Source organism: Giraffa tippelskirchi, chromosome 11, assembly GCF_054371585.1.
Source record: "Giraffa tippelskirchi isolate mGirTip1 chromosome 11, T2T-mGirTip1v1.2.pri, whole genome shotgun sequence".
Taxonomy (NCBI): domain Eukaryota; kingdom Metazoa; phylum Chordata; class Mammalia; order Artiodactyla; family Giraffidae; genus Giraffa; species Giraffa tippelskirchi.
Genome location: NC_137285.1, coordinates 128106433 through 128120296, shown reverse-complemented (window position 1 = coordinate 128120296; position 13864 = coordinate 128106433). Strand labels below are relative to the sequence as shown.

General features: G+C 35.8%; 1 protein-coding gene across 4 annotated transcripts in view; it reads right to left on the bottom strand.

Annotated features, from left to right (window-relative positions):
- The window catches only part of ANO3 (anoctamin 3), a 486839-nt gene that overhangs the window by 208641 nt on the left and 264334 nt on the right, over positions 1–13864 (bottom strand). For 3 of the 4 annotated variants that reach the window (XM_081543183.1, XM_081543186.1, XM_081543185.1), the window contains 2 exons: positions 7032–7226; positions 6019–6090 (listed from right to left, as the gene is read on the bottom strand). In XM_081543183.1, coding sequence (XP_081399309.1) covers positions 6019–6090; positions 7032–7226 — 267 coding nt within the window. Of the gene's footprint in view, positions 1–4309; positions 4373–6018; positions 6091–7031; positions 7227–13864 lie in introns of all 4 variants that reach the window. The other variant, XM_081543184.1, reaches the window with a different exon arrangement.

Genomic DNA, 13864 nt, shown 5'->3' with positions numbered 1-13864 from the left:
AGATTGCTTTGGCTATTCGAGGTTTTTTGTATTTCCATACAAATTGTGAAATTATTTGTTCTAGTTCTCTGGAAAATACCTTTGGTAGCTTGATAGGGATTGCATTGAATCTATAGATTGCTTTGGGTAGTATACTCATTTTCACTATATTGATTCTTCTGATCCATGAACACGGTATATTTCTCCATCTATTTGTGTCCTCTCTGATTTCTTTCACCAGTGTTTTATAGTTTTCTATATATAGGTCTTTTGTTTCTTTAGGTAGATATATTCCTAAGCATTTTATTCTTTTCGTTGCGATGGTGAATGGAATTGTTTCCTTAATTTCTCTTTCTGTTTTCTCGTTGTTAGTGTATAGGAATGCAAGGGATTTCTGTGTGTTAATTTTATATCCTGCAACTTTACTATATTCGTTGATTAGCTCTAGTAATTTTCTGGTGGAGAATGGCTGCTATCCAAAAATCTACAAGCAATAAATGCTGGAGAGGGTGTGGAGAAAAGGGAACCCTCTTACACTGTTGGTGGGAATGCAAACTAGTAAAGCCACTATGGAGAACAGTGTGGAGATTCTTCAAAAAACTGGAAATAGAACTGCCATATGACCCAGCAATCCCACTGCTGGGCATACACACTGAGGAAACCAGAATTGAAAGAGACACGTGTACCCCATTGTTCATCGCAGCACTGTTTATAATAGCTAGGACATGGAAGCAGCCTAGATGCCCCTCAGCAGATGAATGGATAAGGAAGCTGTGGTACATATACACAATGGAATATTATTCAGCCATTGAAAAGAATACATTCGAATCAGTTCTAATGAGGTGGATGAAACTGGAGCCTATTATACAGAGTGAAGTAAGCCAGAAAGAAAAACACCAATACAGTATACTAACACATATATATGGTATTTAGTAAATCGGTAAAGATAACCCTGTATGCGAGACATCAAAAGAGACACAGATAAATAGAACAGTATTATGGACTCTATGGGAGAGGGCAAGGGCGGGATGATATGGGAGAATGGCATTGAAGCATGTAAATTATCATATGTGAAACGAATCGCCAGTCCAGGTTCGATGCATGATATAGGGTGCTCGGAGCTGGTGCATTGGGATGACCCAGAGGGATGGGATGGGGAGGGATGTGTGAGGGGGGTTCTGGAAGGGGAAATCTTGTATACCCATGGTGGATTCATGTCAATGTATGGCAAAACAAATACAATATTGTAAAGTTAAAAAATAGACAAACTAATTAAAAAAAAAAAAACACGACTAATTTGCAGTCATTCAGAGTGTTATTATAAATAACACAGCTCATCCTTTAAACAAATTATGAAAAAGTGTCTCAGCAAAGTCTTCAGAGAGAGATCAATATACATGTTTTAGGCTAGACATTCTTAATTCTGGCTATACTTAATATTTATCTAGGGAATAACTAAAAGTATGGATCCTGATTTCTATCCTTAGATCAATTAAAACTGACTCTCTTGAGGTGGGTCCTAGGAAGTTTTAAAAGCTCTAGGTGACTTGAGAATGCCCGATGTAGTCAACGCAGCCAGGCCACCAATGTGTGCACTACTGAAAATTCAGGGCTCAACTTCCACAGATTACAAATAAATTCACTCTGAGCTTATAAAATACTTGTTGGGGCAGATACAAGTGTTGGGGTATCACTCTTTGATAAAACTCTGACTTCATTTTATTTCTATTCAATTTATGAAAAGGAAAGGGCCTTGTTTAAAGGCATTGCTCGTAGGCAAGTCCAACAAATATGGATCCAAATATAAATCTCATTCAAATGAAGCAGACTTGCATTGTAACTGCAAAAGGCAAGAGAGTATATTAAGGATAATTGTCTCTGTTATAGAAAAAAATAAATAAAAATTATACTGTCTACTAATGGAGGGTCAGGATAGAATCTCAGTACCACTATTATTCCAAATGTTATCAACCAGTTACAAATTTCAGTTTTGAAAACTATGCATAGAATTGTGTGCTATTTTGACTGAAATATGAGCATTTTTCCCAACTTATAAAAAGTTTTGATGTCAATATTTTTCTTTACATAGTCTTATTATATAACATTTGTATGTATCTTGCTTAGAGAAAAAAGAAAATACAGACAGCAAGAAGATATATAGCAACCTCAAATAACCTCACGTGGAGATGATATTCATTAACAGCTAGCATAATGGTATATTTCTTTCTAGCTCTTCTGCAATACATTTTTAACTAAAATAAGAGGCACTCTGTATTTACATTTGGAGAAGGAAATGGCAACCCACTCCAGTACTCATGCCTGGAAAGTCCCATGGATGGAGGAGCCTGGTGGGCTACAGTCCATGAGGTTGTGAAGAGTCGGACACAACTGAAGGACTTCACTTTCACTTTTCACTTTCATGCATTGGAGAAGGAAGTAGCAACCCACTCCAGTATTCCTGCCTGGAGAACCCCAGGGACAGAGAAGCCTGGTGGGCTGCAGTCTATGGGGTTGCACAGAGTCAGACACAACTGAAGCGACTTAGCAGCAGCAGCAGCATTTACATTAAGCTGTTTTCCCCTCTTAACAACATGTCTCTAAACATTCCACAATACAGTGTATTAATGAGTCTGTGATATTCTAGCATGTATATATTTCACAATTTATCTACTCCCCCATTACTAAAATATTCAATTTGCTTCCATTTTTATGAATTTTTTTTGTTTTATTGCTTAATTTTTAAAATAAATTTTTAAGTTTTGGGGGTTTTTTACTGAAGTATAGTTGATTTAAAATGTTGTATTAATTTCTGCTTTACAGTGAAGGACTCAGTTATACACATACATTCTTTTTATATGCTTTCCCATTATGGTTTATCCCGAGATCTTGAATATGGTTCCCTGTGCTATACAGTGGGACCTTGTTGCTTATCTATCCTATATGTCATAGTTTGCATCTACTAACCACAAACCCCCAGCCCATTCCTACCCATTCCCCTCCCCTTTGGTAAACACAAGTCTGTTCTCTAGGTCTGTGAGTCTGTTTCTGTTTCACACATAGGTTCATCTGTGCCTTATATTAGATTCAACAGATGAGTGATATCATATGGTATCTCTTCTCTGTCTGACTTGACCTCACTTAATATCATAATAGCATCTATGTTGCTGCAAATGACATTAATTTGTTCTTTTTTATGGCTGAGTTGTGTTTCATTGTATATATGTACCACATCTTCTTTATCCAATCATCTGTCAATGGACATTTAGGTTGTTTCCATGTCTTGGCTATTGTGAATAGCGCTGCTATGAACATAGAGATGCATATATCTTGTTGAATTATAGTTAATGGCTACCCACTCCAGTATTCTTGCCTGGAGAATTCCATGCACAGAGGAGCCTGGTGGGTTACAGTCCATGGGATCACAGTCAGACATGACTGAGAGACTAACACTTTCTCTTTGTCCTGATACATGCCCAGGAGTGTGATTGCTGGATCAGATGGTAATTCTATTTTTAGTTTTCTGAGGAACCTCCACACTGTTTTCCATAGTGACTGTACCAACTTAGATTCCTGCCAACAGTGTAGGAGGCTTCCCTTTTTTCCATACCATCTCCAATATTTGTCGAGTTTTGCATGATGGCCATTCTGCCTGGTGTGAGGTAGTATAATTTGCTTCTGTTTTTAAATTTGATAATGACTATAAACAATAAGCTGTGAGAAAAAATGATTTTAATTTCTAATATTATTTTTCTTGGGATAAATTTTTAGATGTAAAATTGGGTACTGAGTCTCTACAGTAAGTATTCCACAGATTTCCCCCTCTGTTCTATATGATAAAATATCTCATCAAAGAGTCATTTATCATTAACTTGTTGACAGTGTAAAGAAGCAAGAGTTCAAGGTGGCTGAATGAGCTTTCAGGTATGTTTGTTGCCCCTTCCTCTGGAGACTTCAGATAACTATTAAAAAGTAAAAATCTACCAGAGTGTTCTAGAAGGCAAAATTCTGATGGAAGTGTTAACTAATGGAGCAGCTTAGCCTAGAATATGTTCAGAGGTAAGAAGAGAGAGTGACTCTCCTTAGACAAATCCTGGAGATGTCTGGACTCAAAGATGGCAGATAAACAGAGGGAAAGAATCCAACTGAGGATGAAAACATGTTGAGAACCAAAACAGGCAACAGAAAACAAAACAATAGAATAGGGAAACAGAAACCATTTCTCTACAGAAATTCACAGCATAAGAGAGTAATGCGGGCATTGGCACTTTAGAGTACGGTCCTCAGTCTGACATGGGTGGATCATCTAAGTAATAATTCCTTAACCACTCACTGTAGCATAGATGTTTTCTGTTTCTAAGACTTGTCCTTGTATCCAGCTTTGCATCAGTCTTTCCTAAATGTAAACAGAGGACCAAAAATCACTAGAAATTTGAGAAAATTCTACAGCTAAAAATGATCCCTGGGAAAACAGTCTAAAATTTACAACCCAAAGGAAAACTTAGGACAATAGCCAAGTGTTGTTAGAGAGATCAGAGATGCTGTATTCATGAAATATAATAGGATACTCTGAAAAAGTTACATCCTGAAAACAAAAAACAGTATTGGAAACTAAGTATACATATACTGTTGCATCCCCCGCCCTGACCCTCACACATAAATGAAAAGAGATTTTGAGGAAAAATTCCAGGAATCTTCCTGAACTGAGGCAGAAATCAAAACCATGAGATGAGAGAAAATGTCAGGCTTTTAACTGGATTTCCCGAAAGAGAAAAAGAAGGGAAACAAAAGTGCATAAATTGTGGAAAAAGTATCACAGAAGTAGAAAGGAGGCATAAGACAAATATAAAGGACAAACGATCTCTAGAGTGGGATGAACTAAAACACATACACAAATATATAAAAATAATGTTGTATAATTTTATAACAAAAAAAGTAAATATAATAGAAAGGTACACAGAGAAGAAAAATCAACTACGAAGGAATTTCTAACAGTAATAACAGATGTTAGATGGCATTGAATTAACCACCAAATTTCAAAGGAAATTATTTTTAATGCAGAATTTTATAAACAAAGAATTATCAATCAAATGTAAGAACCAACAGAAGTCATCTCAGATACAGAATAACTTAAAAAGATTGCATCTCACATCAATATTCACAGGTAGTTAAGGATATATTCTGAAAAAAAAACAAGAATGAAAACTAAGAAAGAAGAATATGTGGGGAAATTAGAAAATGGAATTAATGCAGTAATTCAATGAAAGTCAATGTACACCACTTAAGAATTTCTTAAGGAAGAATGAGATAAAGGATATAAAAACAAGAAGCTGAAATATAATTGAAGTATTTAGAAAAAGGAATATTTTTCTTTTCCCGAGAAAAAATTTAGATGATCTAGGAAAATAAAACTAACAAAAGTTTGTGATATGATATAAGCAACAAAATAAACATAATGTGACATGACTTTGAGTATTTGATAGAGGGTGGGAAAGGAGAGTTTATTTGACCTCGACTCTAAGAGTATTCAAGAGTAGCACAGAGGCCGTAATTTGGAATTATAGAAAAAGAAGTGATACTGCATTTTTTTTATTAAAAAAACATACGATTTAAAGTTACAAATTTAATCTGAAGAGATTTAAAATTTTAAATGACAATGTAACTGAAAAGAATGAAAGGCATACAAATGGACTAATAAGCTTTCATCTAGCACAAGAGATCAACAGATAATACTGAAATTTGATAAATCTATACATAGTAGTATAAATGTATTTATTCATAGAGAAATGAAGGAAATTTCCAGAAGACTGAAGAATTTTTTCTTTTTTCAGTTACAGGATTGTTGTTCATTTAAAACTTTCTGTGTTTGATTTTCAAACTGTACATGACATACCTTAACAATACTTTAACCTTTTATTCTCATCCATCAAATGTTAAAGACTAAACATGAAATTTTTTCTTAAAAAATAATGTTTTAAATTTGAAGACAGTTTACTTTTGGAGCAGTGGAAAGGAGGAAGAAAATACCAAAAATCAACTCACCCAGGCAAAAATCACTGAGGTCGGTGAAAGAACATTTGAGCACAGAATCATTTCTCTCTTCCTCAGTGTTAACTGGAAGAACAGCAAAAAGACTTTGTAGTTTGGGGGACTAAAGACATAACAATGATTAGAAAAATGACCGTAGTGACTAATATCCAAATGACTGCCAAACATGGAGAAAAAATTTTTTAAGTTAATGAGTTGAAATGAGAAAGACTTCTATCTTACATTTTAGCACTTTGATTTTCTTGAACAATTAGCCACTTTCCTTACTGGCCATGGATGTAAGCTATTTAAAATAGGCAGTAATTTCCCAATACTATTGAAAAGAGAATATCAGAATTTTCAATTTATTTAGAGGAGGAAGCAAGCTTCAGGAATCATAAGGAAATAAGTTTTCATAACATAAAAGCTTTTAGAGATAGATGGGAAAAAAAATAATAAAACACCCATCCACTGAATGACAAGGGGCCTGGTTGTATTTTGACTCCTGACTCTTGTGAAAAGGGGTTGTCTAAAGGCATAATGGTTTCTCAAATGGGCAACTGTGTGTAGTTTTGGTTGCCAACACTTGTCCAATCACATCTTCATGCGACCAAATCTTTATTGCTTTACAGTCAGTATTATTTAAAGTTTTGGGTCTTTTTTTTTTAAGGGAGCCAAGTTTATTATTGCTGGCATATTTAATTACTGGTAATAAATTCTCACTAGGAATGCTAATGAGCCAGTGATTTGGGTGGCTGGTCTGTCTTCTGCCAACAGAAAGTAGGTCCATATCTGCATGGTGTTGGCTACTTTTAAGGACATAAAGGCCTTAAGGACACATCTGGCCAAGGAACGGCCTTTTGTCTGACTGTCAGGGGCTACTGCTCTCTTTCCGATGCCAGTCTCCTTTCTGAAGACTCTATAAATACTAATTTGAAGAAAGGAAGAGAGGGCAAGAGGGAGGGAGAGAGAGATAGAGAGTTGGAAGACACTGCTCTTTGTAAGTTAAACAAGAAAGTAGAGCTCACCTTGCTCTGCTTTGTCAGCGGAGATTGAGGTTACAGAAGTGGGATCCTGAGATTCACTCTCAATTGACTGAAAGAGCGAGGTAGACTGGCTCAGGCTCTTTGAGTAAGCGTAGCTCTGGGCCAGGCAAGGCAAGGATCTCCGAGATGGTTTTAATGAAGTTTCTTTTGCTATCTCACTCTTGCTTATATTCATACCTGAAAATTCAAAATGGCAAGTTTTAACAATAAGAAATTATTAGCAGAAATCAACAAATAGTTTTAATTCTCGTGATGACCGTTTCAGGAAAATACTATTGAAAAGTACCACCTGGGGTTTAGAACTAAGTGAATTTGTTTTGTTTCTATATTTTCAGGCGAAGTGTTTTGAGATTTTTGTCAAACAGTTATGAGAAATAAACAGCTCCTCTTCCAGTTTTGAGCCTTCACTATTTGTTAAAGGGTCTGCCAAAAAAGAAACTAACGTTTAAATTCATTTGGGGAGTTATGAGGACAACAATTTGGATCGTCTTTGGATAAATCTAACCATTTGGTTTTAAAACAGTGAAATAAATAAAACCTAGTGAACTGACATTCAAATTACTATTATTAACTGAAGCCCTTCTTTTTATACCTTATCCTCCTTTCAACACATCCATAACATATTAATGGGTGATCAAGAGGCTGGAAAGAGGAAGCATACATAGTTTAGTACAAAAACTGGTCAATAGGCAGGGGTCAAGGGACAATATTCCTGTGCTCCATGTAACAGTCCCTCCCCTCCTAGAGGACTGATCTGCCAGAAGAAAGAATGTCCCTAGATAGGACTCTGCCTCCACAATTGGATGTCCCTGTAACTGTATGCTCCCAGCAATGAATGACCCCATGCCCCTGCACACCCCTGTTCCCATCACTCCTCACTTCCTCATGTTAATCCCAGGGCAGTCCTCAGCCCTGGAATACTGCTGTGAGTATTCTGACATATGCCTTCTTTTGCACATATTGAGTATTTCTCTAAGAGGAAACGCTTAGATATACAATTGCTGGTTTGAAGAACATGAACATTTACCATTTGGATAAATAATGCCAAACTGACCTCCCTGAAAGCTTTATCTTTTCATACTTCCACAAATAGTATGAGATGGAATCCATTTCCTTATGAAATTTCCTGGCCAACTCTAGACAGTATCCATTGTTTTAATTTTGAATAAAATAAAAAGCCAACAAATAGAAAACTAAAAACTTGTTTTATTCTTTGTGTAACAGATTGAACATGTTTTCATATATTTCATAGCCAATTATAACCCTTTAATGAATAAGCAATTTTATGGTTTTTCTAGTGTGTTGTTAGGCTTTTTCTTGATATTTTATAGGTACTTAGTATATGTGTGTGGAGAAGGAAATGGCAACCCACTCCAGTGTTCTTGCCTGGAGAATCCCAGGGACGGGGGAGCCTGGTGGGCTGCCGTCTATGGGGTGGCACAGAGTCAGACACGACTGAAGCGACTTAGCAGCCGCAGCGGTGGCAGTATATGTGTGTACAGATATACAGATAGATAGATATGTAGATATATTGTTCACTCACTAAGTCGTGTCTGACTCTTTGCGACCCCATGAAATGCAGCATGCCAGCCTTCTCCATCCTTCACTATCTCCCTGAGTTTGCTCAAACTCATGTCCATTGAGTCAGTGATGCCTTTCAACCATCTTATCCTCTGTTGCCCCCTTCTCCTCTTGTCCTCAAGTTTCCCCAGCATCAGGGTCTTTTCCAGTGAGTCAGCTCTTCATATCAGGTAGCCAAAGTATTGGAGCTTCAGCCTCAGCATCAGTCCTTCCAATGAATATTCAGGGTTGATTTCCTTTAGGATTGATTGGTTTGATCTCCTTGCTGTCCAAGGGACTCTCAAGAGCCTTCTCCAGCATGACAGTAATTATCATATTTATTATAAGGCAAACAAGTTAACTAAACTCCAACTACATTGTTCTGGTCAATACTTTTTAGCTATTTTATAATCAGCTCATGAATTAACTCCAGATTTCTAAGAACTTTTCAAATGCATGAATTCAAATAAAGACAAGCAGAGGTACCAATGTGAACTGTCCTTTGAGAAAAATAAGAATCTTGGGAAAAAAATGACAATTTTTGAAAGCGGTTCTACAGAAATAAGACATGATTGAATAGATGAAATGCAGATAAACCCAGCAGTATGGATTTTATCTTCCTGTTTTATAAAAAAAAAATGTATTTAACTAGTTTCAAATAATCATCAGGGTGCAAATAAAATGTGAACTAGAAAGGGATGCAAGAAAGAATTATAAATTGACCCAGTCTCTGGCAACTAACACTTTGACTTTCTTTCACTTAGCTTTCTGGGACTCCATAATGATAAGAAAGGAAATTATCCTTTTGAAGAGGGATTCCCTAAGGCCTACAAAACTCATATTGAAATCCTACTCAAATATCATACAATCTCCCTTAGTTAAGGACTGACTAGAGTTTTCTATACTACATCCAAGGAACCGCACAGGAAAAATCTGTCCTAGTAAGGTTTTATGCCTGTGAATCTTTTGTAATATGGTCTAATATTTTATTTCATTTAGAAAACACTGATTTTTTAAAATTTTTTTAATTTTAGTTGGAGGCTAATTACTTTAAAACACTGATGTTTAATATTAAATGATCTGTTTTTGTTACTGGGCTCTGGCTAAAAACAGTCTTTTACCATAGAAGAACATATAAATAAATGAATAAATATTCTTTGGAGGGGGGTAGTACACAGATGGAAGATGGTGATAGTTACTAGTAAAGATATAAGAAACAGAGAGAAATGCCTTGGTCCTCTGAGAATGGCCTTGATGGGGACTCTATAATAATACTAGTCACCTTAATCTATTGAATCCAGAATGTATGTTCAAAAACCGTTGAGCTAAAGATGATGATCACACTGGTGACGTGCATGCTAAGTCACTTCAGTCTGTCCCTACTCTTTGCAACCCTACAGACTGTAGCCTGCCAGGCTCCTCTGTCCATAGGGATTCTCCAGGCAAGAATACTGGAGTGGGTTGCCACTTCCTCCTCCAGGGGAATCTTCCCGATCCAGGGATCAAACCAGCGTCTCTTAAGTCTCCTGCATTGGCAGGCAGGTTCTTTATCACTAGCGCCACATGGGAAGGCCATCACACATGTAGATATTATTATTTTATAAACCAGTATAGGGTGAGACTAAGCTTTATGCTCATTAATGCTATCAGTATTTTCCATCATTTGATTCATCTCTGTATTCACCTAGTCACGGAGAAGACATTACTTGGGTTTTTGCTCTCTGCAGGCTCTGTGTTGATATTAGGTATACAGTGGTGAATAAGGTTGACATATAATTTCTGCCCTCATGGGACTTTCACTCAAGTAGAGTGTCAGACACTGATCAAACAATATGTATATACATATATAAACTGTCTGAAACGCTGTGAAAATACAGGCATGGTTATACAACGAAGAATAATAAAAAGGTCTTTCTTTATGAAGTGATCAGGGACATTTTCTCTGAAGAAGTGACAATGTTAGGCCAAAAAAACATGAAAAGGAACCTAACATACAGAAAGGTGTCTATGTATGTTTGTGTTGATGTTTATGTGTCTGTGGGGAGTGCTTTTAGGTAAAGATAATAACCTGTGTAAAAGCCCTGAGGTAGAAAGATTGTAACATATTTATAGAACTGAAGAAAACAACAACAACTGCAGTATAGTAAGTGAAAGAGGTATAAATGAGCTACGGCTGCAGTCCAAGTAGGGGATAAAAATTCCCTCTGGTTCTTTGGGGAATTCTGCATATGCTTATGTTCCCATGATTTTTCACAGATTTATCTGCCTTATGTCCTTTTTTTGAATAACTGCATTTGCCAAAATTTATAAAATAGTTTTAAACATACATCAAATGGGAAATGAAAATGTGAGAAGCAATGAAATTTACTTACTCTAGGTCATAAATCAAGCAATTGGCAGAAAACTGAATGTGAAAGTGATAGTCATTGGATACCAGAACCCATGATCTATACAGAATGCTCCCCGGACGGCTCTTCACAAACCCCAATCCTAGATGAGTGGTTACCATGGTTTCACTTAGTAAAAATATCACACAAATTTTAAGCAGAGGGCTCTGAATGTAGAAACCACAGAGCCAGAGCAAACCTCAGAACCTGTAATTCTTCATCCACAGTCTCAGCCAACTCTGAAATATGCTGATGAAAAATGAATGTGTGCTGTTTGGTACACAGTAACTGGGATGTCTACCCATCATCTGTCAAGTTGCTCTTCTTGTGCTGATCTATAAAATAATTGTTGCTTAGTCATTAAGTTATGTCTGGTCTTTTGTGACCCTGTGGCCTGCAGCCCACCAGGCTTCTCTAAACACGGGATTTCCCAGGCAAGAATACTGGAGTGGGTTGCCATTTCTTTTTCCAGGGGATGTTCCTGACCCAGGGATCAAACCCACATCTCCTGCACTTCAGGCAGATTCTTTACCACTGAGCCACCTGGGAAGCCCTATAAAACAATGGATATGAATAATACACAATCTGCTATAAGTAGATAATATATGTAACTGAGTTGCACAAAATAAGTATCAGCTATTATTTATAAACCTAATTGTTATTTTTCCATTTCCATCATTAAGTTAACAACGTGTGTAACTGAGTTATATAACATAAATATTATTATGCTTAAACCTGATTTTTATTCATTCAGTTTTCTAACATTTGTTTAATAATTCCAAACAATTATTGAGTTCTTTTTCTGGACCAGGACTTAACTCAGTGTTTGGTAAAAATGGTGCTCACCATCAGGAGACGTTCATATACATAAAGGTAGTTCTTTATGTTAAAAACATATAAAAAATATGGATAAGCATCATAAAACCACCAAAGAGGAACTCCTAATCCAAGAGGTAGTAACAGTGAAGTCCTGACTGCGAAGGTAATCTGAGCTGATTCTTGCTGAACTATTCCTTCTCCTACAATTTTATTTACAATTCTTGGATTTAGTACATTTTCTACAAAGGATTATGCATATAAGGTAAGTAATTCTGTGTAAGACTCTCCATAAACACATAACTGTGGAAAACATTTGCTAAAAGCAACATAAAAAGAAAACTGAGAAAACAATGTTGATGATACACATATCCTTCCTAAAGCTCTGCATTTTTCTTGCCCATTGACATTTAAGGCAGAACTTTCTCATTTCCTAAACAACTGAGTGTTTCCAAAACTATCATACAGATCTGCTTTGCTAGAAACCAATAAAATCTAAGCTGAAAGGGTGATATCCTAATGTTCTAAAAAGTACAGTTTCTTTTCAAATTTCCACATCAAACACCATCACATTCTGCTTGGCATAACCAGCAATATCTGTTCTTTCCTTGGCATGATTAACACTAACTAGTCCCACAGCACATTCAGGCCTTTTTTCTTCTATATTCTAAAGTTCCATTTCTTTTCTTGTATGACTTTACCTGGTACCCTTGAATAGTTGACAGTTACCTCTTTAAAGCTAATAACTAGAAAAGAGACCACAGTATCATGTCAGTTTTGGTAGCATACGCAGCTCTTAAGTTCAAGCTTAAACCTGTAGAAGCATAGAAATGTGTCATTTCCTATATTTAGAACAGCTTTTTCTAAAGCATCAATTAGTACTACTTCCAACTATTCTAAGAGGACTTAATAAATGCTCACATATTTAAAAGGATCCCATGAAAAGACTATTTCACTTGGGTATACACAAAGGTCCAACTGCAAATAAGGTATTTTCTAGAAATACATTCACATAAGACATCTGACATCAAAGGAGGTAAAGTTCTGATTGAGATACTACTTAATGATAAAAAGTTTTAATTGGAAAAATACGTCCTTTGAAAACTTCAAAGAGAAAATTGAAGAGTAAAAAAATCTTCGTTGTTTTCGGTGCAAAATACACATTTTTCAAAAGACCCACCACTCTTTTATAAAATTTCAAAAAAACTAACTCATCCTAAGGACTTATGTGAAAAAAAATATATATATATATATATGCATACTTTATAGATCAAACGTTGACATTTCTGCCAAGTAAATTGTTAGAAGAATTTTAGGATATTTGTAGCAAATGAACACAATATTGCTATCTAATGAATTTCATATTATGTCCATAAGAGGAAATTTTTTTTTTATTTACTCTTTCCATACATCTCACCCTCTCCTCCCCTCTCGCTGTGTCTGTAAGTCTATTCTCTGTCTGTTTCTCCATTGCTGCTCTGTAAATAAATTCTTCAGAAACATTTTTCTAGATTCCGTATATGTGCATTAGAATACGATATTTATCTTTCTCTTTCTGACTCACTTCACTCTGTATAACAGGTTCTAGGTTCATCTAGAGGTTCATTTTTCTAGACGAAATTTTTTAAATAAATTTAAAAATAAATATATTTGTCTCTTTTTATAGTCTCAAGATGAATTATGCTATTTAGTAAGATTTTATACCTTTATCAGAAGTACTTTAGAACTGATGGCCTGAGGAGAGGTGGTGTCTTATGATGCTATTTAATTTTATAAACTCCAAACACATTTCTCTATATTAGTGGATACAATCAAAGCACATTTACCTAAATAATAAGCTTTATGGAAAAAAAAGCAAAAGTGGGCACATAATTTTCTTATTTTTCTGCCTTGTGAAATCATAATAGTTTTCTCTCCCTCAAAAGAACATGTGGCTTGAGTGTGTCCTTTTCGGCAGAAGTTATTTCTATGTGATAAAAGCTCTATTTATTGAGTGGCTACAAAATGCTAGGTGCACCCTGTGTATTATCAATACTTCTCACAACAGTCCTG